At 44.1% G+C, this 24,327-nt stretch overlaps 1 protein-coding gene and 1 long non-coding RNA gene across 2 annotated transcripts in view; both read left to right on the top strand.

The window, feature by feature from the left end:
• Positions 1–4,014: 4,014 nt before the first annotated feature.
• LOC138854463 (uncharacterized) lies at positions 4,015–7,036 on the top strand. Its single transcript, XM_070097915.1, has one exon. It carries the CDS (start codon positions 4,030–4,032, stop codon positions 6,772–6,774), a length of 2,745 nt encoding a protein of 914 aa, XP_069954016.1. The 5' UTR covers positions 4,015–4,029; the 3' UTR covers positions 6,775–7,036.
• A 7,052-nt stretch (positions 7,037–14,088) lies between these two features.
• Positions 14,089–24,327, top strand: part of LOC138854453 (uncharacterized) — a 50,898-nt gene continuing 40,659 nt past the window's right edge. Inside the window, exons 1-2 of the long non-coding RNA XR_011393664.1 lie at positions 14,089–14,157; positions 20,389–20,667. This is a non-coding gene — a long non-coding RNA (uncharacterized lncRNA). The remainder of the gene's footprint in view (positions 14,158–20,388; positions 20,668–24,327) is intronic.

The following is a 24,327-nucleotide window of genomic DNA, read 5'->3' as shown; positions in this document are numbered from 1 at the left end:
CAGTACCCTATCTCACATTCCTAAAGATGCTCGTCCATATGCTCCAGGGAAATTCACAGACCTTAAGCAGGTGAATGGAGGTTCCACCAACTTAGAAGCCCAAGGCACCATTAAAGCATGGTGCAACCTACTCTTGTTCAGCAATATCAGTCTTTCAGTTCCTGAAAGACAAGAAAACTGCTAACCACATCTGTCAACAAGGCAGTGTGCAACTACCCAAGAACAGATAATTGTGTCCCTCAGCCCCATCATCGCAGGAATCACAGAGGTAGACCCAAGAAAAATTCCACTGAAAACGAGAAAATTTGCTCACAGGTTAGCAAAAATGTCGAAGGTAACACAGAGGGAGCAATCAGAATAATTACAAGTGATGACACTGTTGCTATCAAAGATGAGGCCACAGCCCAAGCACAAAGAGACAGCGCACCCAACAAGGGACACTATAGTCGTCAACAACAACCCTGAGGAAGACCTCATCACTGGACAACTAATTTTTGCCAGAATCAGAAGTCTACAAGGCATTAGTGTCATTTCTAGCAGGATCTGCATAAGGTTACACTGGAATTCAACCATAACACCTCAAAGAGATTGTAAATCCAGTAATTGGCACATCTGCATCAATTCTTCTTTCTAAGTTAACAACCTTCGTCAACAACTGCCTGGCTGGGCGGAATCAGACTCATTGCTGTTGGTAACACTCTTTGCCATCTCGTTGCCAAAGCAGCAGTAAGAAACATTTGCCTAGAAGTTGCCACTTTTTCCCCAGCCACACCAACTGTGTTTAGGGTCTCTCGAGGCAGTGATGACACAGCCCATGTGGGAAGGGACTGACCAGAAGACAAGGCCTTAGTCAAAGTAGCCTTTAGATATGAGTTTAATATAGTAAAAAGACATGTGGTCTTGCCAGCCGTTAGGGATCGGTTCCACAGTCTTTTTCCCTTCATTTCAGCTGGTGACAGCAAACCTGAAGAGTCCCTGCCACCTTTGATATGAAGAGCTTCAAAAGTATATCAAAGTTTTGAAGACACAGGCTTCTGCCTGTGTCTTTTCCCCTCAAGGAAGGTTCCTTGATGTTGGTGAGGGGCTCTTGGTTTAGGGAATTGGATCTATGCTCCAGTTCCCCGAATTAAGCCTGAATGCCTTCCACATCCCCCCCAGGCGCTGTATAATCCTCCGGGTTTAGCGCTTCCCCCTTGATTGTAATAATAATAATAATAATGCCTGTGTCTTCAAAACTTTGGGTTCATTCTCAATCCCTCCAAGTGTGAAATCATCAAAACAAACCAGGAAGTAATCATTACTATGCGAACAATCCTCCCTGTAGTCATTGCTACCACTCCATCCAAGAGCACCCTCTTGGGAGCACCACTGGGTAACTAGGCCATCAACACAGTTCTCAAGGACAAAGTGAATGACCTGAAGAGAATGGAGGAAAGAATACGAGATCTCGATGCCCTTGATGCCCCGTATCTCCTCACAAGGTGTCTTACTCTGCCAAGACTCACTTCCTGAGGTGCACACCCACTTTTGACAACCCAACACTCAACAAATATGACTCACTCCTGAAATCAGTCTTTAAGAAGGCACTGAATCTGTCACTGGAAGATCAGTAATGGGATCAGGTAACCCTCCTAGTGCCACTGGGAGGTGTAGGGGTGCGCAAAGCAATGCAGGTAGCTCTACCTGCATTTTTGCCTTCATGTTTGACTTCCAGTGGATTAGTCAAGGATACTGTCCCCGAATGATTGAGAGATGAGGTAGGAGTTCAAGATCCCAGGTTCATTGAAGCAGCCATTGGGTGGGACACCCTTGCCGACTCTTCCAGTAGACCAGCTCCTCCCAGAGAGCACAAACAGTCCCACTGGGACAAACCAATCTTGGAAGAAATTGCCAACACAATGCTCACCAAAGCTTCAGGAAAAGACAAAGCTCGTCTCCTAGCAGTAAAGGCACCATATTTGGGAGATTTCCCCCTAGTTGTTCCCAGTTCCTCTCTGGGCACTCGGCTCGAACCATATATATATATTGGTGTTGCTCTTGCCTAGCCGCCCCCATACTCACCGAACATAGGTGTATTTGCGGAAAGGCGACAGCTGAACAGTTCCGACTTCATGGTCTCGTGTGTCACACACCAGAAGGGAAGTATGGTAGACAGGAGGAGGTCAACGACATCATAAAGAGAAGCCTTACCACAACCCGTTACCCAGCTCAACAGAAACTCCAAGTACAGTGGTCTGACAGAAGTCAAAGGCGCCCACAAGTCAAGTGCTTCCAAGCATTCCCAGTAGTTGTGGTGTTTGGTGGAACTTATATGTGCAGTAAAAGTTTTCTGTACACTCTCTGGATCTAAAATTTCACCTTCTATGAATGAAGATGTTAATGTACAGCAGTATTCCAGCCTAGAGAAAACAAGTGATTTGAAAAGTGTGTGTGTGTGTGTGTGTGTGTGTGTGTGTGTGTGTGTGTGTGTGTGTGTGTGTGTGTGTGTGTGTGTGTGTGCTGATGTGTGTGTGTGTGTGTGTGTGTGTGTACTCACCTAATTGTGGTTGCAGGGGTCGAGACTGAGCTCCTGGCCCCGCCTCTTCACCGACCGTACGTAGTTGTGTACGCAGATGTCGAGTCGTAGCTCCTGGCTCTGCCTTTTAATATCAACTGCCTTGCTGATTTCTAGCCTCTAGGGTCAATTATACTCCTTGAATCTGTGTACAGTGTTTGCCTCCACCACCATCTCATCTGATGATGGTAGCGATAATGGTAGGAATGGTAGTGATAATGGCAATTAAATACACGATGTGTGTGTGTGTGTGTGTGTGTGTGTGTGTGTGTGTGTGTGTGTGTGAGTGTGTGTGTGAGTGTGTGAGTGTGAGTGTGTGTGTGTGTGTGTGTGTGTGTGTGTGTGTGTGTGTGAGTGTGTGTGTGTGAGTGTGTGTGTGTGAGTGTGTGTGTGTGTGTGTGTGTGAGTGTGTGAGTGTGTGTGTGTGTGTGTGTGTGTGTGTGTGTGTGTGTGAGTGTGTGAGTGTGAGTGTGAGTATGAGTGTGTGTGTGTGTGTGTATATATATATATATATATATATATATATATATATATATATATATATATATATATATATATATATATATATATATATATATATATATATATATATATATATATAACATCTATTAGAACTACTGCAACTATTGCTACTACAACCACTAATACAACCACACTACAACTACTACAACCACACTACAACTACTACAAGCACTACTACAACTACTACAACCACACTACAACTACTACAACCACACTACAACTACTACAACCACACTACAATCACTACTACAGCTACTACAACCACACTACAACTACTACAACCACACTACAACTACTACAAGCACTACTACAACTACTACAACCACACTACAACTACTACAACCACACTACAATCACTACTACAGCTACTACAACCACACTACAACTACTACAACCACACAACAACTACTACAATCACTACTACAGCTACTACAACCACACTACAACTACTACAAGCACACTACAACCACACTACAACTATTACAACCACACTACAACTACTACAACCACACTACAACTACTACAATCACTACTACAACTACTACAACCACACTACAACTACTACAACCACACTACAACTACTACAGGTACCACGCAAGTTTTTCCCTAAAAGTAGGTGCCCCGAGGTTCGTGGATGGCTCTTGGTCCAAGGAAGTGGAGCTCATCTTCACTTCCTTGCATCGAATCTGATTGTCTTCTATTCCCCAAGCACTGTATGACCCCTCGGGGTTTAGCACTCCTGGTCTATTACTACTGTTCATCAGGATGGACAAGTTAGCTTGGAGAAGCTGGTGACGGAGGATCGAGCCTTCATAAGAGGAATGATCCACGCGGAGCTACGGAGGATCGAGCCTTCATAAGAGGAATGATCCACGCGGAGCTACGGAGGATCGAGCCTTCATAAGAGGAATGATCCACGCGGAGCTACGGAGGATCGAGCCTTCATAAGAGGAATGATCCACGCGGAGCTACGGAGGTTCGAGCCTTCACATAGGTTTCAACCTTCCATCTCCAGTCCATCACTCGCGTCATCATCTCAAAATCTCTCTCAGAAGAATAAGAAAAAAAAATCAAATATGAATTATATGAAAATGAATTTGTTGATAAATTTCTTGATCGTTGTGGTGCCGATACTTGTGTCTGGTGTTGACACTGTTGTTGACCAAGATGATGGGTGGCGACCTGCCCACCTGGGCATTAATCTTAAACTTCGTGACCGCCAGAGAGGGTTTGACCCTGGGCTTCCTCACCTCCAGGGAGGTGGTCTGGATCACGGGTATGTAGGCGACGTGGAGAGACGTGGTGAACGACCTCGTGGTTACTTGGGCTTCTCTGGCGGATACACCTACATGGACGATGAATTCACCGACGTAGACTACTCCGACACCGACACTGACTACTGGGACACTGACGAAGACTACTGGGAATATGACGACTTCGGGGACACTGACGAAGACTACTCCGACACCGACGACTTGGACAGTGACGACTTCTGGGACTCCGACGAAGACTACTCCAACACCGACACTGACGACTTCTGGGACTCCGACGAAGACTACTCCAACACCGACACTGACGACTTCTGGGACTCCGACGAAGACTACTCCAACACCGACACTGACGACTTCTGGGAATATAACCTCGGTGGTACAGAGGAAAAGCAGCACCCAGCTGGTGCAGTGGATGAAAACCTCGGTGGTACAGAGGAAGAGCACCCAGCTGGTGCAGTGGATGAAAACCTCGGTGGTACAGAGGAAGAGCACCCAGCTGGTGCAGTGGATGAAAACCTCGGTGGTACAGAGGAAGAGCACCCAGCTGGTGCAGTGGATGAAAACCTCGGTGGTACAGAGGAAGAGCACCCAGCTGGTGCAGTGGATGAAAACCTCGGTGGTACAGAGGAAGAGCACCCAGCTGGTGCAGTGGACGACGAACACCAAGATGTACTGGTGGAGAGCGCTATGAAAGACGGACGACAGCAGCTCGACGATGTAATCGAGTACAGTAAACAGCTGGCGAGTACTTTGAAGGAAGAGAAGTCGTACAGGGAGCAACTTGAAGATTCTTTAAACTCCGCAACACTGAAGATTAACGAAGGGGAAGTATTCAGGGTACAGATGGAGAAAGTGATGAAAGTCGAGTTTGAGTACTGTGACGAGATTGAAGGTACCTTGGAGGCAGAGAAGAAGCAGAGTGCTCAGCTCAAAGCTACCTTGGAGACAGAGAAAAAGCAGAGTGCTCAACTCAAAGCTACCTTGGAGGCAGAGAAAAAGCAGAGTGCTCAACTCAAAGCTACCTTGAAGGCAGAGAAAAAGCAGAGTGCTCAACTCAAAGCTACCTTGGAGGCAGAGAAAAAGCAGAGTGCTCAACTCAAAGCTACCTTGGAGGCAGAGAAAAAGCAGAGTGCTCAACTCAAAGCTACCTTGGAGACAGAGAAAAAGCACAGTGCTCAACTCGAAGCTAACTTGGAGGCAGAGAAAACGCACAGTGCTCAACTTGAAGAAGAGCTTCAACTGCTGAAAGAACAGAATAGCGAACTGAATACTGGGAAATATAAACGCCCTTTTAAAAAGGGTTCTAAAGTGGCCAAGAATCTCATCAAAAAGAACGAGATTCAAGCTAACCACATTAAGCGTCTTACGGAAACAGTTAACTTCCAGCGACGGGAATATCTGAGTTTACACCAGGAGGCAGAGAAAAAACACAGTGCTCAGCTCAAAGCTGCCTTGGAGGCAGAGAAGCAGCAGAGTGTTCAGCTCGAAGCTACTTTGGAGGCAGAGAAAAAGCACAGTGCTCAGATTGAAGAAGAACTTCAACTGCTGAAAGAACAGGATAGCGAACTGAATAATGATTTGCTGGATGTTTACGTAACTTTACAGAAAGAGTTGTTGTTTGTTGAGGATCAGTTAGTTATCAAGAGCGAGGAGTGTGAGAGTCTGGCCGCTAACCTCACACATCTTAAAAGTCAGGTTAAGCCCACGGAAAAGAATGCTGCAAAATATAAACGCCGTTTTAAAAAGGTTTCCGAAGTGGCCAGTAGTCTCATCAGAGAGAACGAGATTCAAGCTGATCACATTAAGAGTCTTACGGAAACAGTTAACTTCCAGCGACGGGAATATGTGAGTTTACACAGTGTTGTAAGTGACGATCTCCGACCCAACTCTCTGACAACAACGCAAGTTCTGGAAGAAACCCCCAAAGTGAACGTACAAGAGGAAGATAATCTCGAGGAGGAAGACGAAACTGAGGTCAAGCTTGATGATCTCAGGGAAGAAGACGAAACTGAGGTCAAGCTTGATGATCTCAGGGAGGAAGAAGGAACTAAGGTCAAGCTTGATGATCTCAGGGAGAAAGAAGAGAGTGAGAAGGTCAAGCTTGATGATAACCTCAGCGAGACAGAAGGAACTGATAAGGTAAAAGTTGATGACCTCAGGAAGGAACAAGGAGCAACGACGAAGGAGCAGCAGCTTGATGAATTTACCGCTCATAAACTTAAAATGTTAATCCACACTGTCGAACACGAGAAGGAACGTAAGAAGATGAAAGAACATCAGGAGAAGATGGACTCTATCTTGGGTATTGTGACGTTCATCGCAGGTGTCTTCACTCTTCTCTGTATTGTGGCAAGTTTCTTCCCTTACGAGTATGGTTACTGGCCCCAGGGAGCCCGACCTAGACGTGGCCGCTGGGAACCCTACTAGACCTGACATCCTGGCCCCTACCTAGACCTGGCCCCTGGGAACCCTACCTAGACCTGACATCCTGGGAACCCTACCTAGACCTGACATCCTGGCCCCTGGGAACCCTACCTAGACCTGGCCCTTGGGAACCCTACCTAGACCTGACATCCTGGCCCCTGGGAAGTATTATAGGGGTCCCCTGGGAAGTATTATAGGGGCCAGTGTGTTACCCTGGGAAGTACTATAGGGTGTCTGTTATCCCTGGGTAGCATTTTATTTTTAATTTAACCAGAAGGTGTAACCCACAGAGTCAGGACTGATTTCTTGCATCGCTTCTGCAGGAACGTTAAAGACGAGGAGATACGTTCACTACATACAAACTACTCTGGCAACAAACTGTGTTAAGAGACCAACACACTGGGTGTATAAACAGACAAATCAGGCATAATTACACAACAGATGCCTATTATACTGACACAGGCCAACAACCACAGGTCTCATTCCTTCCTCATGGGTAAATCCGTTGAACGTTCACAGGACTCTTTCTGAAAACATCTCCAAATGCTAAACTGAACATTTGGGTGTTAGTGGACTGGTGTGGGTCGCATCCTGGGTGTTAGTGGACTGGTGTGGGTCGCATCCTGGGTGTTAGTGGACTGGTGTGGGTCGCATTCTGGGTGTTAGTGGACTGATGTGGGTCGCATCCTGGGTGTTACTGGACTGGTGTGGGTCGCATTCTGGGTGTTAGTGGACTGGTGTGGGTCGCATTCTGGGTGTTAGTGGACTGGTGTGGGTCGCATTCTGGGTGTTAGTGGACTGGTGTGGGTCGCATCCTGGGACAAAACTGACCTAATTTGCGGGAAATGCTCAGCATAACGAGTGACTTTCTGTATAGTAGTATGTCACTGATGTCAGCTGTGGCCTGTATACCTTGTACATGTACTTGTAAAAATAAAGATATTATTATTATTATTATTATTATTATTATTTATTAAAGTTACCCCTCACCATGCTTTCTGTTGGAGTTTTGATCAATGGTGTGTGACGTCCGTGGGGTTTTCTATACTAAACACACCCATATGTTCTCCACCAAATGATTATAACTTTGACCATAATTTTTAAAGGGGTGGACCGGTAAGCCAGCGGAAGGCCTTGGTCATATGACCAAAAGCTCCAACGGCGGGTCATGATCTGACTAAGACCCGCGTCAGGAAATATTTGTCCTGTTTACTAATAAACTTAACCTAACCTAACCTTCTCCACCACGTAACATAATAATAATAATAATAATAATAATAATAATAATAATGTTTATTTCAGAATGATACAATGTACAATGGAGACTGAGATTTGGGTGTACATGAAGAGATTCCCGGTCTATCTTCAAGAAGGCGCTGTACAGGCAGTTGAAGTCAGTACCTGATCAGCCGGGCTGTGGTTCGTACGTCGGTTTATGTGCGGCCAGCAGTAACAGCCTGGTTGATCAGACCCTGATACACCACGAAGCCTAATCTCAGACCGGTCCGCAGGGGCGTCTAGCATAACCCAGAACAGTCAGACGAAGTGACTTATTTCCACTGGGATCCTTGTAATATCTTATTATTTAAACACAAGTTAATTTAGTTAAGTAACTCAACTATATGTAAATTACTTACAAGAGAGATACAATAGGAATACAGTAAACTGAGTTATTTGTGTTAGCAATAAAGAGAGCAGCAGCTAACAGTAATAGGTACACGAATGTTAACTATACAGGAAATTACTCTTGTCCTTTCTGTAGTATCATTCATTAGGTAATCTTAAACTCTCTTCCTGAGCTGGCTCATACTTCACTATATGTCGGTATATATTCACTCACTAGGACACAATACAATAACGAAAAGTAGGAATATATACCTTGAGGGGTATATATTTATCTCAACGTATACTGTATATGCTGAGAGTATACGTTAATCCCTATTTTAGGGAGTAAAGTATTCTTGTCTGGAGGTGGATATGCTTTAAACCCTTTGAAACACCCAACCAATAACCAAACCAGTAATAATGATAATCTTACTTACAGTACCTTAACAAGCTATGATAATAATAATAATAATAATAATAATAATAATAAATTATTTAAGCATAATATTCAGTTTTTTTTTCAATAATTAGAAGACAGTGCAGGTTGGCAGCCTCAAGTTATTCTGAGAATTTAGGTCCAGAAAAATGCTTGATGGAGCCAGCAAGTATGTGTGGCAGCAGCAGCAGCAGCAGCAGCAGCAGCAGTAGAGCTGGCACCAGGCAGAGGGTAATGATCACTTACGTTCTCACTAAGCTCTCTAAAGCTCCCCCTTAAGGCGGAAAACTGCTCCATTTCGTAGCATCTGCTATGTGAATGCTCGTTGTTGGGGACATGTTTGTGGCTGTCACTTATGTGGACCACCAAGGCAAAATAGAAGACAGAGGTTGGATTAACCGTAAGTAAGGTTTCAATGTTTTTAATAATATCAGTCAGGCGACACCTGACACCTCACCATTTCTACACCTCACCATTTACACATCTCACCATTTACACACCTCACCATTTACACATCTCACCATTTACACACCTCACCATTTACACACCTCACCATTTACACATCTCACCATTTCTACACCTCACCATTTACACATCTCACCATTTACACACCTCACCATTTACACATCTCACCATTTACACACCTCACCATTTACACACCTCACCATTTACACATCTCACCATTTACACACCTCACCATTTACACACCTCACCATTTACACATCTCACCATTTACACATCTCACCATTTACACATCTCACCATTTACACATCTCACCATTTACACACCTCACCATTTACACACCTCACCATTTACACATCTCACCATCACCATTTACACATCTCACCATTTACACATCTCACCATTTACACATCTCACCATTTACACACCTCACCATTTACACACCTCACCATTTACACACCTCACCATTTACACATCTCACCATTTACACACCTCACCATTTACACACCTCACCATTTACACACCTCACCATTTACACATCTCACCATTTACACATCTCACCATTTACACATCTCACCATTTACACATCTCACCATTTACACACCTCACCATTTACACACCTCACCATTTACACACCTCACCATTTACACACCTCACCATTTACACATCTCACCATTTACACACCTCACCATTTACACATCTCACCATTTACACACCTCACCATTTACACACCTCACCATTTACACACCTCACCATTTACACACCTCACCATTTACACACCTCACCATTTACACACCTCACCATTTACACACCTCACCATTTACACACTTCATCATTTACACACCTCACCATTTCTACACCTCACCATTTACACATCTCACCATTTACACACCTCACCATTTACACACCTCACCATTTACACACTTCATCATTTACACACCTCACCATTTACACACCTCACCATTTACACACCTCACCATTTACACACCTCACCATTTACATACCTCACCATTTACGCATCTCACCATTTACACACCTCACCATTTTCATCACCATTTACACACCGCCACACTGTGATTATACATAAACCTTTCCCAGTTGTGAAAAATGTATAATCAGCTGTCGTGGGTCGCACCCAGAGTACCCAGATGGAAATTAGACCCTCCTGGGCTTAATAAAGTACACATGGCTAAGTCAGAATCTCGTAGGTTAAATTAACCTTGATCCAAGGAATACCCTCCAGGTACACTCCAGGTATACCCCCATAGAAACCAGACGTGTTTTGGTCAATGAGTGATTCCAGAGAGGTATTCCCTTCGTCACCAGGTTTGTGTGTGTCACCACTCATTAGAAGCATAGTAGCAGACTATCCCAGATCTTCGTGCCTCAGTACTAACAGTAGTAGTAAGAGTACTACTACTGCTAGTAGTAGTACTAGTAGTAGTAGTAGTAGCAAGAATAGTAAGAGTAGTTGTGGCAGTAGTAAGGGTAGATGTAGTAGTAGTAAGGGTAAATGTAGTAGTAACAGAAAGACTAGTGGTAGTAGTAGTAGTATTATCCCTTGAGGGGATACCTACCAAATCACCTTGTTTCGCTAAGTGAACCTGCATAAACACCTATAAATAAGTGTGCCACTTAACACCTGCGTATTAAAGATAATCGTATAAACACGAATTAACATAGAGTTATTTATCATAATCATTATATTACCCTGGTGAGCACTGCGTATTTAGGAATGATAAAGAGTTGGGTAAAAGGACACAAGTGCAACTAATATATTTTGTGACAACGTTTCGCTCCTGGAGAGCGAAACGATGCCACATTATTACAATTATAGAGCGCTTGTTGGATGACTTTCAGTTACATGTGATCCCATATAAATGTGGGTTGATAACAGGCACATTTGGGAATCTTTATTCTGGACATGTTTCGCCAGCCAGTGGCTTCTTCAGTCCAATACAGAGAGAAGAACAGTGGAAGATCAGGAAGAGGAGTTGGAGGTAATCAGTCCCTCAGCCTTGAGACGATGTACTCGGTCCACCAACCTCGGGAAAAGTACAGCATATACGAGTAGAAGGGGTTTATATACCGTAGACAGGCGAGGTGAAGCAGTTTAGACTTAGACATCATACACTGTGACAAACATCTCAGCAATTCTGCAGGACTGAGTTTTCTACCACTGGTAAGTTAATTTAGGTACAGTTACACAAGAGTATAATTATCATAGTGTAAATTGCCTAGGATGACCCTAAAAAAAAGTTTAATTGACTTACTTATACTGAAGTCCTTGAACTTATGATCATTGAGGTCCCTGGAGTTTACCTGGAGTTTACCTGGAGAGGGTTCCGGGAGTCAATGCCCCAGCGGCCTGGTCTGAGACCAGGCCTCGTGGTGGGTCAGGGTTTGATCAACCAGGCTGTTACTGCTGGCCGCACGCAAGCTGACGTACGAACCACAGCCCGGTTGGTCAGGTACTGACTTTAGGTGCCTGTCCAGAGCCTTCTTGAAGACAGCCAGGGGTTACCTGGAGGTTACCTGGAGGTTATTCCGGGGATCAACGCCCCCGCGGCCCGGTCCATGACCAAGCCGCCCGATGGATCAGGGCCTGATCAACTAGGCTGTTACTGCTGGCCGCACGCAGTCCAACGTACGAGCCACAGCCCGGCTGATCCGGCACTGACTTTAGGTATCTGTCCAGCTCTCTCTTGAAGGCAGCCAGGGGTTTATTGGCAATTCCCCTAATGCTTGATGGGAGGCTGTTGAACAGTTTTGGGCCCCGGACACTTATGGTGTTTTCCCTTAGTGTACCAATGGTGCCCCTACTTTTTATTGGGGGCATTTTGCATCGCCTGCCCAGTCTTTTACTTTCGTAGGGAGTGATTTCTGTGTGCAGATTTGGGACCATTCCTTCCAAGATTTTCCAAGTGTAGATTATGATATATCTCTCCCTCCTGCGTTCCAACGAGTACAAGTCAAGTGCTTCCAAGCGTTCCCAGTAGTTAAGGTGCTTGACAGAACTTATACGTGCAGTAAAGGATCTCTGTACACTCTCTAGATCTGCGATTTCACCTGCTTTGAATGGAGATGTTAATGTACAGCAGTATTCCAGTCTATTGTCTATTGGTAATCCCCCTTATGTATGCTGGGAGGCAGTTGAACAGTCTTGGGCCCCTGACACTTATTATGTTGTCTCTCACTGTACCCGTGGCACCCCTGCTTTTCATCGCGGGAATGTTGCATCTCCTGCCGAGTCTTTTGCTTTCATAGGGAGTGATTTTCGTGTGCAGGTTTGGTACCAATCCCTCCTGGACCTTCCAAGTGTATATTATCATGTATCTCTCTCGCCTGCGTTCCAGGGAATACAGATCAAGGACCTCCAACCGTTCCCAGTAGTTTAGGTGCCTTATCGCGCTTACGTGTGACTTATTTCCGCTGAGATCCTTGAACTTATTTCCACTGGGAGTTCTTGTGATATCTTATTAAACTTCAAAAGTTAAACAGCTAAGTAGCTCAACTGTATAAAAATCACTTACAACAGATGCAGTTTAATATAGACAAATACAAAGTTCTAAATGTTGGATAGGACAATAACCATGTCACAATATAAACTAAATAATGTAGATCTTAATATTACGGATTGCGAAAAAGATTTAGGAGTCCTGGTTAGCAGTAATCTGAAACCAAGACAACAGTGCATAAGTGTTCGCAATAAAGCTAATAGAATCCTTGGCTTCATATCAAGAAGCATAAATAATAAAGAGTCCTCAGGTTGTTCTTCAGCTCTATATATCCTTGGTTAGACCTCATTTAGATTATGCTGCTCAGTTTTGGTCACCGTATTATAGAATGGATATAATGCTCTGGAAAACATACAAAGGAGGATGACAAAGTTGATCCCATGTATCAGAAACCTTCCCTATGAGGATAGACTAAGGGCCCTGAATCTGCACTCTCTAAAAAGACGTAGAATTAGGGGGGATATGATTGAGGTGTATAAATTGAAGACAGGAATAAATAAAGGGGATGTAAATAACGTGCTGAAAATATCTAGCCTAGACAGGACTCGTAGCAATGGTTTTAAGTTGGAAAAATTCAGATTCAGGAAGGATATAGGAAAGCACTGGTTTGGTAATAGAGTTGTGGATGAGTGGAACAAACTCCCGAGTACAGTTATTGAGGCTAAAACGTTGTGTAGTTTTAAAAATAGGTTAGATAAATACATGAGTGGGTGTGGGTGGGTGTGAGTTGGACCTGATTAGCTTATGCTACTAGGTCAGTTGTCGTGTTCCTTCCTTAAGTGAATGTGACCTGCCCTGACTAGGTTGGGGCATTGGCTTAAGCCGGTAGGAGACTTGGACCTGCCTCGTATGGGCCAGTAGACCTGCTGCAGTGTTCCTTCTTATGTTCTTAAATGGAGCCAGTGCTGTGTGAGTGTTGGTACTACTACTGCTCCAAAGGACACCAATGGAAATAAGTCACTTTGACTTATTTTGGGTTATCCTAGATACACATATGCTGCTATATATGATAATCTATATAACTGTATTTGCGTATACCTGAATAAACTTAATTGCTATCTACAGCTAGGAGTGAGGTGTGGGACGTGGTAGGACTTCAAGTAGGGGTGTAGGAGACGCTGTGGTGTGCGGTTAAGGGGTAGATGGGGAAAAAAGGAGTGTGGTTAAGGGGTAGAGAGTGTGGTTAAAGGGTAGGGAGAGTGGGGAATTAGTATGGTGAGTGGGGAGGGTGTTAGGAGGGGGGATATACAGGCGTGGTTGAAGGGGGGGGGAAAGCAGTGGAGTTGGGGAGGTGAGGTCAAGTGCTACCTTCTCCACACCACACCAGGGTCGACAGTAGTTTGAGATCTGCAGTGGTATGTGCTGGTTAGTGTTAGCTGTGACGTGGTGTGTTATTGTTAGTGTTAGCTATGACGTGGTGTTATGGTTAGTGTTAGCTGTGACGTGGTGTTATTGTTAGTGTTAGCTGTGACGTGGTGTTATTGTTAGTGTTAGCTGTGACGTGGTGTTATTGTTAGTGTTAGCTGTGACGTGGTGTTATTGTTAGTGTTAGCTGTGACGTGGTGTTTTTGTTACCTGGAGTATACCTGGAGAGGGTTTCGGGAATCAACGCCCCCGCGGCCCGGTCCACGACCAGGCCTCCCGGTGGATCAGGGCCTGATCAACTAGGCTGTTACTGCTGGCCACACGTAGTCCAACAGAGGAACCACAGCCCGGATGATCCGGCACCGACTTCAAAGTATCTGTCCAGCTCCCTCTTGAAGGCCGCCAGGGGTCTGTTGGTAATTCCGCCCTGATAAATTATGTAGAACAGGACGATAATAAACTGTGCACTATTAGGGTCACAAGTGACATGGTCCTTAGGCAAATAGATAAATTAAAACCTAACAAATCCCCAGGCCCTGATGAACTGTATGCAAGGGTTCTAAAGGAATGTAAAGAGGAGCTTAGCACACCTTTGGCTAATCTTTTCAACATATCACTACAAACTGGCATGGTGCCAGATAAGTGGAAAATGGCAAATGTGATACCTATTTTCAAAACAGGTGACAGGTCCTTAGCTTCGAACTATAGACCAATAAGCCTAACCTCCATAGTGGGAAAATTTATGGAATCAATAATTGCCGAGGCAGTTCGTAGCCACCTTGAAAAGCATAAATTAATCAACGAATCTCAGCATGGTTTTACAAAGGGGCGTTCCTGCCTTACGAATTTATTAACTTTTTTCACTAAGGTATTTGAGGAGGTAGATCATGGTAATGAATATGATATTGTGTATATGGACTTCAGTAAGGCTTTTGACAGGGTCCCACATCAGAGACTATTGAGGAAAATTAAAGCACATGGAATAGGAGGAGAAATTTTTTCCTGGATAGAGGCATGGTTGACAAATAGGCAGCAGAGAGTTTGCATAAATGGGGAGAAATCAGAGTGGGGAAGCGTCACGAGCGGTGTTCCACAGGGGTCAGTGTTGGGCCCCCTGCTGTTCACAATCTACATAAACGACATAGATGAGGGCATAAAGAGCGACATCGGCAAGTTTGCCGATGACACCAAAATAGGCCGTCGAATTCATTCTGACGAGGACATTCGAGCACTCCAGGAAGATTTGAATAGACTGATGCAGTGGTCGGAGAAGTGGCAGATGCAGTTTAATATAGACAAATGCAAAGTTCTAAATGTTGGACAGGACAATAACCATGCCACATATAAACTAAATAATGTAGATCTTAATATTACGGATTGCGAAAAAGATTTAGGAGTTCTGGTTAGCAGTAATCTGAAACCAAGACAACAGTGCATAAGTGTTCGCAATAAAGCTAATAGAATCCTTGGCTTCATATCAAGAAGCATAAATAATAGGAGTCCTCAGGTTGTTCTTCAACTCTATACATCCTTGGTTAGGCCTCATTTAGATTATGCTGCACAGTTTTGGTCACCGTATTACAGAATGGATATAAATTCTCTGGAAAATGTACAAAGGAGGATGACAAAGATGATCCCATGTATCAGAAACCTTCCCTATGAAGATAGACTAAGGGCCCTGAAACTGCACTCTCTAGAAAGACGTAGAATTAGGGGGGATATGATTGAGGTTTATAAGTGGAAGACAGGAATAAATAAAGGGGATGTAAATAGTGTGCTGAAAATATCTAGCCTAGACAGGACTCGCAGCAATGGTTTTAAGTTGGAAAAATTCAGATTCAGGAGGGATATAGGAAAGTACTGGTTTGGTAATAGAGTTGTGGATGAGTGGAACAAACTCCCAAGTACCGTTATAGAGGCCAGAACGTTGTGTAGCTTTAAAAATAGGTTGGATAAATACATGAGTAGATGTGGGTGGGTGTGAGTTGGACCTGATAGCTTGTGCTAACAGGTCGGTTGCCGTGTTCCTCCCTTAAGTCAATGTGACCTGACCTGACTAGGTTGGGTGCATTGGCTTAAGCCGGTAGGGACTTGGACCTGCCTCGCATGGGCCAGTAGGCCTTCTGCAGTGTTCCTTCGTTCTTATGTTCTTATGTTCTAAGCCTGATCTTGTGTAGTCCCTGCGTCATGTGTCGTTGCTACGTAGGAAGCAGTTAGGTTAGTCACTCGTCAGGTACTTGTTTACCCTCCAGCAACAACAACCTGGTTGATCAGGCAAGCAGCAGCCGAGCCTGGCCCATGGCCGGGCTCCGGGAGTAGAAAAACTCTCGAAACCCATCAAAGGTTAATTATTAATCCCCCTAAAATGCAATAAAAATAACTTTTAAACTAGAGACAGATATGGACAAAGTAACTTTCTCAATTTCTTTTTTTTTTTCGTTTCGTTTTCAATTGAAAACTTAAGAAAACCAGCAGTAAATTTCTTAATGGCTTTGGCTTAGAGGCACAAGAACCTAAACAGTGGATTAATAACCCAGGATAAAAGCAAGCCCAGCGGTGTGGCTTATTTCCGTTGGGGCCCTTCCTTCCCTTCCCCATGATGCTACCCACAACCGTCGATTAATACCCAAGTATACATTTATTGTTAACATGGACAACAAGTTTCAAGAGACCTGTCCTGTATGTTTCTCCCAGCCCAGGATTGCATCAAGTCTTTCGGTTGTGAGCCGTGAGTTCTATCACTGATCTACGAGGTTCATATTGTACACTATTTATATCCGGGAAAATTCAGTATCTATTTAGTTTTAAATTAAAAAAAAAATACTAACAATATTGAAGAGAACTTAAGAGACGTAAAAATATCTAAACAACTGTGAAATACAAACTAAATTATATCATTATTATGGTTGTTGTTGATACCATCTCGTGCTAACATTACTGGGAATGAGAAAATCTGTAAACTGAGGATAGGAACACACCAGGTTACGTTCCCAGGGATGTGAAATGTAAGTAAACTGAGGATAGGAACACACCAGGTTACGTTCCCAGGGATGTGAAATGTAAGTAAACTGAGGATAGGAGCACACCAGGTTACGTTCCCAGGGATGTGAAATAAAAGTAAACTGAGGATAGGAACACACCAGGTTACGTTCCCAGGGATGTGAAATGTAAGTAAACTGAGGATAGGAGCACACCAGGTTACGTTCCCAGGGATGTGAAATAAAAGTAAACTGAGGATAGGGACACACCAGGTTACGTTCCCAGGGATGTGAAATATAAGTAAACTGAGGATAGGGACACACCAGGTTACGTTCCCAGGGATGTGAAATATAAGTAAACTGAGGATAGGAGCACACCAGGTTACGTTCCCAGGGATGTGAAATGTAAGTAAACTGAGGATAGGAGCACACCAGGTTACGTTCCCAGGGATGTGAAATAAAAGTAAACTGAGGATAGGGACACACCAGGTTACGTTCCCAGGGATGTGAAATATAAGTAAACTGAGGATAGGGACACACCAGGTTACGTTCCCAGGGATGTGAAATATAAGTAAACTGAGGATAGGAGCACACCAGGTTACGTTCCTAGGGATGTGAAATATAAGTAAACTGAGGATAGGAACACACCAGGTTACGTTCCCAGGGATGTGAAATAAAAGTAAACTGAGGATAGGAGCACACCAGGTTACGTTCCTAGGGATGTGAAATATAAGTAAACTGAGGATAGGAGCACACCAGGTTACGTTCCTAGGGATGTGAAATATAAGTAAACTGAGGATAGGAGCACACCAGGTTACGTTCCCAGGGATGTGAAATAAAAGTAAACTGAGGATAGGAGCACACCAGGTTACGTTCCCAGGGATGTGAAATGTAAGTAAACTGAGGAACAAAAGTTGCTTGGGTCATTAGAAAACAAGTGAGAAGATATTCTTGCTCGAAGATCACTGGAGAAAGACTGAACTCTAGGCCTGAGGGTAAACTTTGATGCTTCTGTGAAGACTGCTGCTTCAGTCTTTGATGCTTCTGTGAAGACTGCTTCAGTCTTTGATGCTTCTGTGAAGACTGCTTCGGTCTTTGATGCTTCTGTGAAGACTGCTTCGGTCTTTGATGCTTCTGTGAAGACTGCTTCGGTCTTTGATGTTTCTGTGAAGACTGCTTCAGTCTTTGATGTTTCTGTGAAGACTGCTTCGGTCTTTGATGCTTCTGTGAAGACTGCTTCAGTCTTTGATGCTTCTGTGAAGACTGCTTCGGTCTTTGATGTTTGTTTCTGTGAAGACTGCTTCAGTCTTTGATGTTTCTGTGAAGACTGCTTCGGTCTTTGATGTTTCTGTGAAGACTGCTTCGGTCTTTGATGTTTCTGTGAAGACTGCTTCAGTCTTTGATGTTTCTGTGAAGACTGCTTCGGTCTTTGATGTTTCTGTGAAGACTGCTTCAGTCTTTGATGTTTCTGTGAAGACTGCTTCAGTCTTTGATGTTTCTGTGAAGACTGCTTCGGTCTTTGATGTTTCTGTGAAGACTGCTTCAGTCTTTGATGTTTCTGTGAAGACTGCTTCAGTCTTTGATGTTTCTGTGAAGACTGCTTCGGTCTTTGATGTTTCTGTGAAGACTGCTTCAGTCTTTGATGTTTCTGTGAAGACTGCTTCAGTCTTTGATGTTTCTGTGAAGACTGCTTCAGTCTTTGATGTTTCTGTGAAGACTGCTTCAGTCTTTGATGTTTCTGTGAAGACTGCTTCAGTCTTTGATGTTTCTGTGAAGACTGCTTCAGTCTTTGATGTTTCTGTGAAGACTGCTTCGGTCTTTGATGTTTCTGTGAAGACTGCTTCGGTCTTTGATGTTTCTGTGAAGACTGCTTCGGTCTTTGATGTTTCTGTGAAGACTGCTTCGGTCTTTGATGTTTCTGTGAAGACTGCTTCAGTCTTTGATGTTTCTGTGAAGACTGCTTCAGTCTGTGAAGGTAGGTGTGGAATTATGGGGGATATAAGAACATAAAAAGGAACACTGCAGCAGGCGTACTGGCCCATACGAGGCAGGTCCAAGTCTCCTACCGGCTTAAGCCAATGCCCCAACCTAGTCAGGTCAGGTCACATTCACTCAAGGAAGGAACACGGCAATTGATCTAGTAGCACAAGCTAATCGGGTCCATCTCACACCCACTCATGTATTTATCTAACCTATTTTTAAAACTACACAACGTTTTAGCCTCAATAACTGTACTTGGGAGTTTGTTCCACTCATCCACAACTCTATTACCAAACCAGTACTTTCCTATATCCTTCCTGAATCTGAATTTTTCCAACTTAAAACCATTGCTGCGAGTCCTGTCTAGGCTAGATATTTTCAGCACGTTATTTACATCCCCTTTATTTATTCCTGTCTTCCATTTATACACCTCAATCACATCCCCCCTAATTCTACGTCTTTCTAGAGAGTGCAGATTCAGGGTCCTCAGTCTATCCTCATAGGGAAGGTTTCTGATACATGGGATCAACTTTGTCATCCTCCTTTGTATGTTTTCCAGAGCATTTATATCCATTCTGTAATACGGTGACCAAAACTGTGCAGCATAATCTAAATGAGGCCTAACCAAGGATGTATAGAGTTGAACAGCCTGAGGACTCTATTATTTATGCTTCTTGATATGAAGCCAAGGATTCTGTTAGCTTTATTGCGAACACTTATGCACTGGTTTCAGATTACTGCTAACCAGAATTCCTAAATCTTTTTCGCAATCCGTAATATTAAGATCTGATTGAGGTGTACAAATGGAAAACAGGAATAAATAAAGGGGATGTAAATATCATGATAAAAAATATTTAACCAAGACAGGACTCACAGCAATGGTTTTAATTTGGAAAAAAATAGATTCAGGAAGGATATAGGAAAGCACTTGTTTGGTAACAGAGTTGTGGATGAGTGGAACAAACTCCCGAGTACCGCCATAGAAGCTAAAACGTTGTGAAGTCTTAAAAATAGGTTGAATAAACACATGAGTGGGTGTGGGTGGGTGTAAGTTGGACCTGACTAGCTTGTGCTAGTGGGTCTGATGCCGTGTTCGTAAGACGATAGAATAGTTCAGGCAGTATAGATAACATATCACCAGTACTGACGTAAGTCGTGAATACTGACATAGAGACTGAAGTGAACGGCGGGTATTATAGACGGGAATTGAGCTTTAGGAATTACTGATCAAAGCAAACGCTCGCTAGTTAGCAGAGTTTAAAGTGGACATTAGGTTTCAGAGGCAGTGGCAAGAGCACCAGGTACGGTAGACAGCGAAGCACCAGGTAACACAGCAAAGTGAGAACAAGGTACAATAAACCCCCCAGATACTGAAGATGTTTAAGTGAACGCTAAGTACCACTTGGGAAGTAAGCAACAACACTACTGGGAAGTAAGCAACAGGTACCACTGGGAAGTAAGCAGCAGGTACCACTGGCACAGGTACCACCACTGAACCCTCGTCGAGGGCTGCCCAACATGGAGGCAGCATCAGACTCTCACAACCACTCAGGTGAGCACCTTGTTACTTTGACGTTTCGCTTGTAAATAAGAGACACAATGAGCACTATGGCATTTCATTACGAAGACGGGGACTGTATCAATTTATTAATTGATGAAAGTCCCCGGTGGGCGAAAAGTCATCAGAATAAAATGTCAAAAACAGCACTACGCGTCTTACTAACGTACTGTCGGACTAGTCATGCACTGTATTAACATTTCTCTCATTAAAGGGGGGGGGGGTACCTTGATGCTGGGAAAGGGCTCTTGATTCGAGGAATTAGTACTGCCTTTTCCTAGTGATCAAAACTGAATACCTCCCATTTCTCAGTCACTATAAAACCTCAATGGGTTTAGCTCGTCCTCATGAATATTATAACCAGAACGTCTTAAGAAATCACTGGGTTGTCCGTGGAGATCTCGGTGACATTTTAGAGTAAGCTTTTATTCGATGTAATGAATGTTTTTAATGGATACCTACTGGACTGAGAAGTATGGGATTATTATTATTAGTAGTATCAAGGGGGAAGCGCTAAACCCGTAGGATTATACAGCGCCTGGGTGATATGGAAGGCATTCAGGCTTAATTCGGGGAACTGGAGCACAGATCCAATTCCCTAAATCAAGAGCCCCTCGCCAACATCAAGGAACCTTCCCTGAGGGGAGAGAAGTATGGGAGAGAATGTAAAATAAGCCCATAGAAAAGCAAAGGTGCTGTGAGCACAATAAGAGAACATTGTATCATCATCCGTGGTCCCAGACTGTTTAACATCTTAACTGTAGATATCAGAAACATTGCAGGAATAAGAGATAACTTTACATGCATGTCCACTAGGTGCCAGATCAACCAGGCAGTGATGGATATGTAGGGTCACAGGGTCTCCAGCAGCAACACCCTGGGTAACCAGGCAAGCACCAGACAAGCCTGGCCTAGGGCCGGGCTACGGGAACAGGAAAATTCTTGAGACCCATCAATGGTAAAATGGTAGCCTTTTATAATAGTGAAATATATCGTTAAATGAGCTCCTAAAAAAGAATGATGGTTGAGTATTTTTTCATCTCAGCGTATCTTACGTGGGAATGACTACTGTGGTTAAAATACCCACGCTGAGCAAAGAACACAAAGAAGGAGCACTGCAGCAGGCCTACTGGCCCATGCTAGGAATTACCTGGAGTTTACCTGGAAACATAAACACATATGCAGTTTAATGTGATCCTTTATTGACAACGTTTCGCCCACACAGTGGGCTTTTTCAAGCCACACACAGATCTACCTTCCACCCCAGGTAGATCTGTGTGTGACTTGAAAAAGCCCACTGTGTGGGCGAAACGTTGTCAATAAAGGATTACATTAAACTACATGTGTGTTTGTTTCCATTGTGTCGGTATTTTATACCATTTATTTTCATGGAGTTTACCTGGAGAGAGTTCCGGGGGTCAACGCCCCCGCGGCCCGGTCTGTGACTAGGCCTCATGGTGGATCAGGGCCTGATCAACCAGGCTGTTACTGCTGGCTGCACGCAATCCAACGTACGAACCACAGCCCGGCTGGTCAGGTAACGACTTTAAATGCTTGTCCACTGACTGCTTGAAGACTGCCAGGGGTCTATTGGTAATCCCTCTTATGTGTGCTGGGAGGCAGTTGAACAGTCTTGGGTCCCTAATGCTTACTGTATTATCTCTTAACGTGCTAGTGACACCCCTGCTTTTCATTGGGGGGATGTTGCATCGTCTGCCGAGTCTTTTCCATGTGTATTTAATCGTGTATCTCTCCCGCCTGCGTTCCAGGGAGTACAGGTTCAGGAACTTGAAGCGCTCCCAGTAACTGAGGTGTTTTATCTCTGTTATGCGTGCGTGCCGTGAAGGTTCTCTACATTTTCTAGGTCAGCAATTTCACCTGCCTTGATAGGTGCTGTTAGTGTGCAGTAATATTCCAGCCTAGATAGAACAAGCGACCTGAAGTGTCATCATGGGCTTGGCATCCCTAGTTTTGAAGGTTCTCATTATCCATCCTGTCATTTTTCTAGCAGATGCGATTGATACAATGTTATTGTCCTTGAAGGTGAGATCCTCCGACATGATCACTCCCAGGTCCTTGACGTTAGTTTTTCGCTCTTTTGTGTGGTTAGTATGGGAGGCAATTAGGTTTGATCCAAGGAAGAGGGTACTATTGCTGTGCCTATTACTCAGATCAAGAGCCCTGCACTGGCATCAAGACACCCCTCCCCCATTTAACCTCTAAGAGATATTGAGTGAGGTGGATAGACTCATGGGAATTCCTGGGTAAGTTCCTGCATCTTGGAGGAATGTTCAAAAGTAATGTGTATGTTGTCATCTTGTTCAAGGGACATCCTGGCCATGTTTGACGGGGAATTAATGGAAAATGGCGCATATGCACCCAACCATTTTGAGCTATTTTCGCGAGGCTGGGTCTGTAGGCCTGTGATGGACAGGGATTAGTGGACTGGTGCAGGCAGGCGGGAGAGTGAGCTCTCTTCATACTGGGAATAAGGTCGCTTGTCTGTATTTATTATGCTTTTAGAAGAGCGAGGTCGTTGGCAGCCACATCTGCATACACCTCGCCTAGCTGCCGCCAACTCCATTATTTCTGCTACATTCCCACAGTAAACACCCAACTAACACCCTCCAATATTAGCATAATGCAACAGTAACGTAGTCGTTGATGCCGTTAAATGTTTCCGAGGTAAATGGGGATTTTTTTTGGCGAAATAAACAAAATATGTGTGGCAACCGTAAGTTCCCGCCGCCCCCACCTCACTTTGTGCGATTCCTGATCTTAGGATTTGTTTACCTAAAGCTGATTACAAACTGTCTTCATCAGCACGTAAACTCCGCATCAGCTCATTCTCCTATAATTACTGTTGATTCTATTATGTAGCATATACATCGTATAATCGGGATCAGATATGTAATTGTTCGTGATGAGAGGGAAACTAAAGTGGCGGTATGCAGTAAATCGTGTCGATCATCAGTAATCCTATGCCAAGGCCGAGGCAGAGTTCGAGACACGTCAATTGTCCTCCTGGTGGAGGACAATGTCGACAATGCCAGCAGCTTCCTGTCACCGTAACCAGTGATGCAGGCAGCATGTCCTCCTCTATCTTGTTCTCATTACTTGGTATGAGTGGGCAGTACTGCAGGGTTCTGGGGGTTCAAATCTTATCGATAAGAATACTTTAATCCCTAAAATGAGGAATAAAGGAAACTGTCAGCACATATACGCTGAGAGACATCCCCCCCCCTCCTGTGCAAGTCGAATTATTTTTCTTAATAGGATTACCATAGGTTAAATCTATATAGCGTATTATAAATATGTCGTCATTACATCTGTGCCTTCAAGGCCTATACAAAAATAATTTTGTCTGATTCTATTTGAGTGGGAGGTTACCTGGATACCTGCAGGTTACCTGGAGGTTATTCCGGGGATCAACGCCCCCGCGGCCCGGTCCATGACCAGGCCTCCCGATGGATCAGGGCCTGATCAACTAGGCTGTTACTGCTGGCCGCACGCAGTCCAACGTACGAGCCACAGCCCGGCTGATCCGGCATTGACTTTAGGTATCTGTCCAGCTCTCTCTTGAAGGCAGCCAGGGGTTTATTGGCAATTCCCCTAATGCTTGATGGGAGGCTGTTGAACAGTTTTGGGCCCCGG

This window comes from Cherax quadricarinatus, chromosome 60 (assembly GCF_038502225.1).
Source record: "Cherax quadricarinatus isolate ZL_2023a chromosome 60, ASM3850222v1, whole genome shotgun sequence".
In the NCBI taxonomy this organism is placed as follows: Eukaryota; Metazoa; Arthropoda; class Malacostraca; order Decapoda; family Parastacidae; genus Cherax; species Cherax quadricarinatus.
Note: the sequence above shows the minus strand (reverse complement) of the source record. Positions and strands in the feature narration are given on the sequence as shown.

Excerpts from the sequence above, each read along its gene's own strand:
- LOC138854463 (XM_070097915.1), top strand. The coding sequence starts at position 4,030 with ATGATCCACGCGGAGCTACGGAGGTTCGAGCCTTCACATAGGTTTCAA.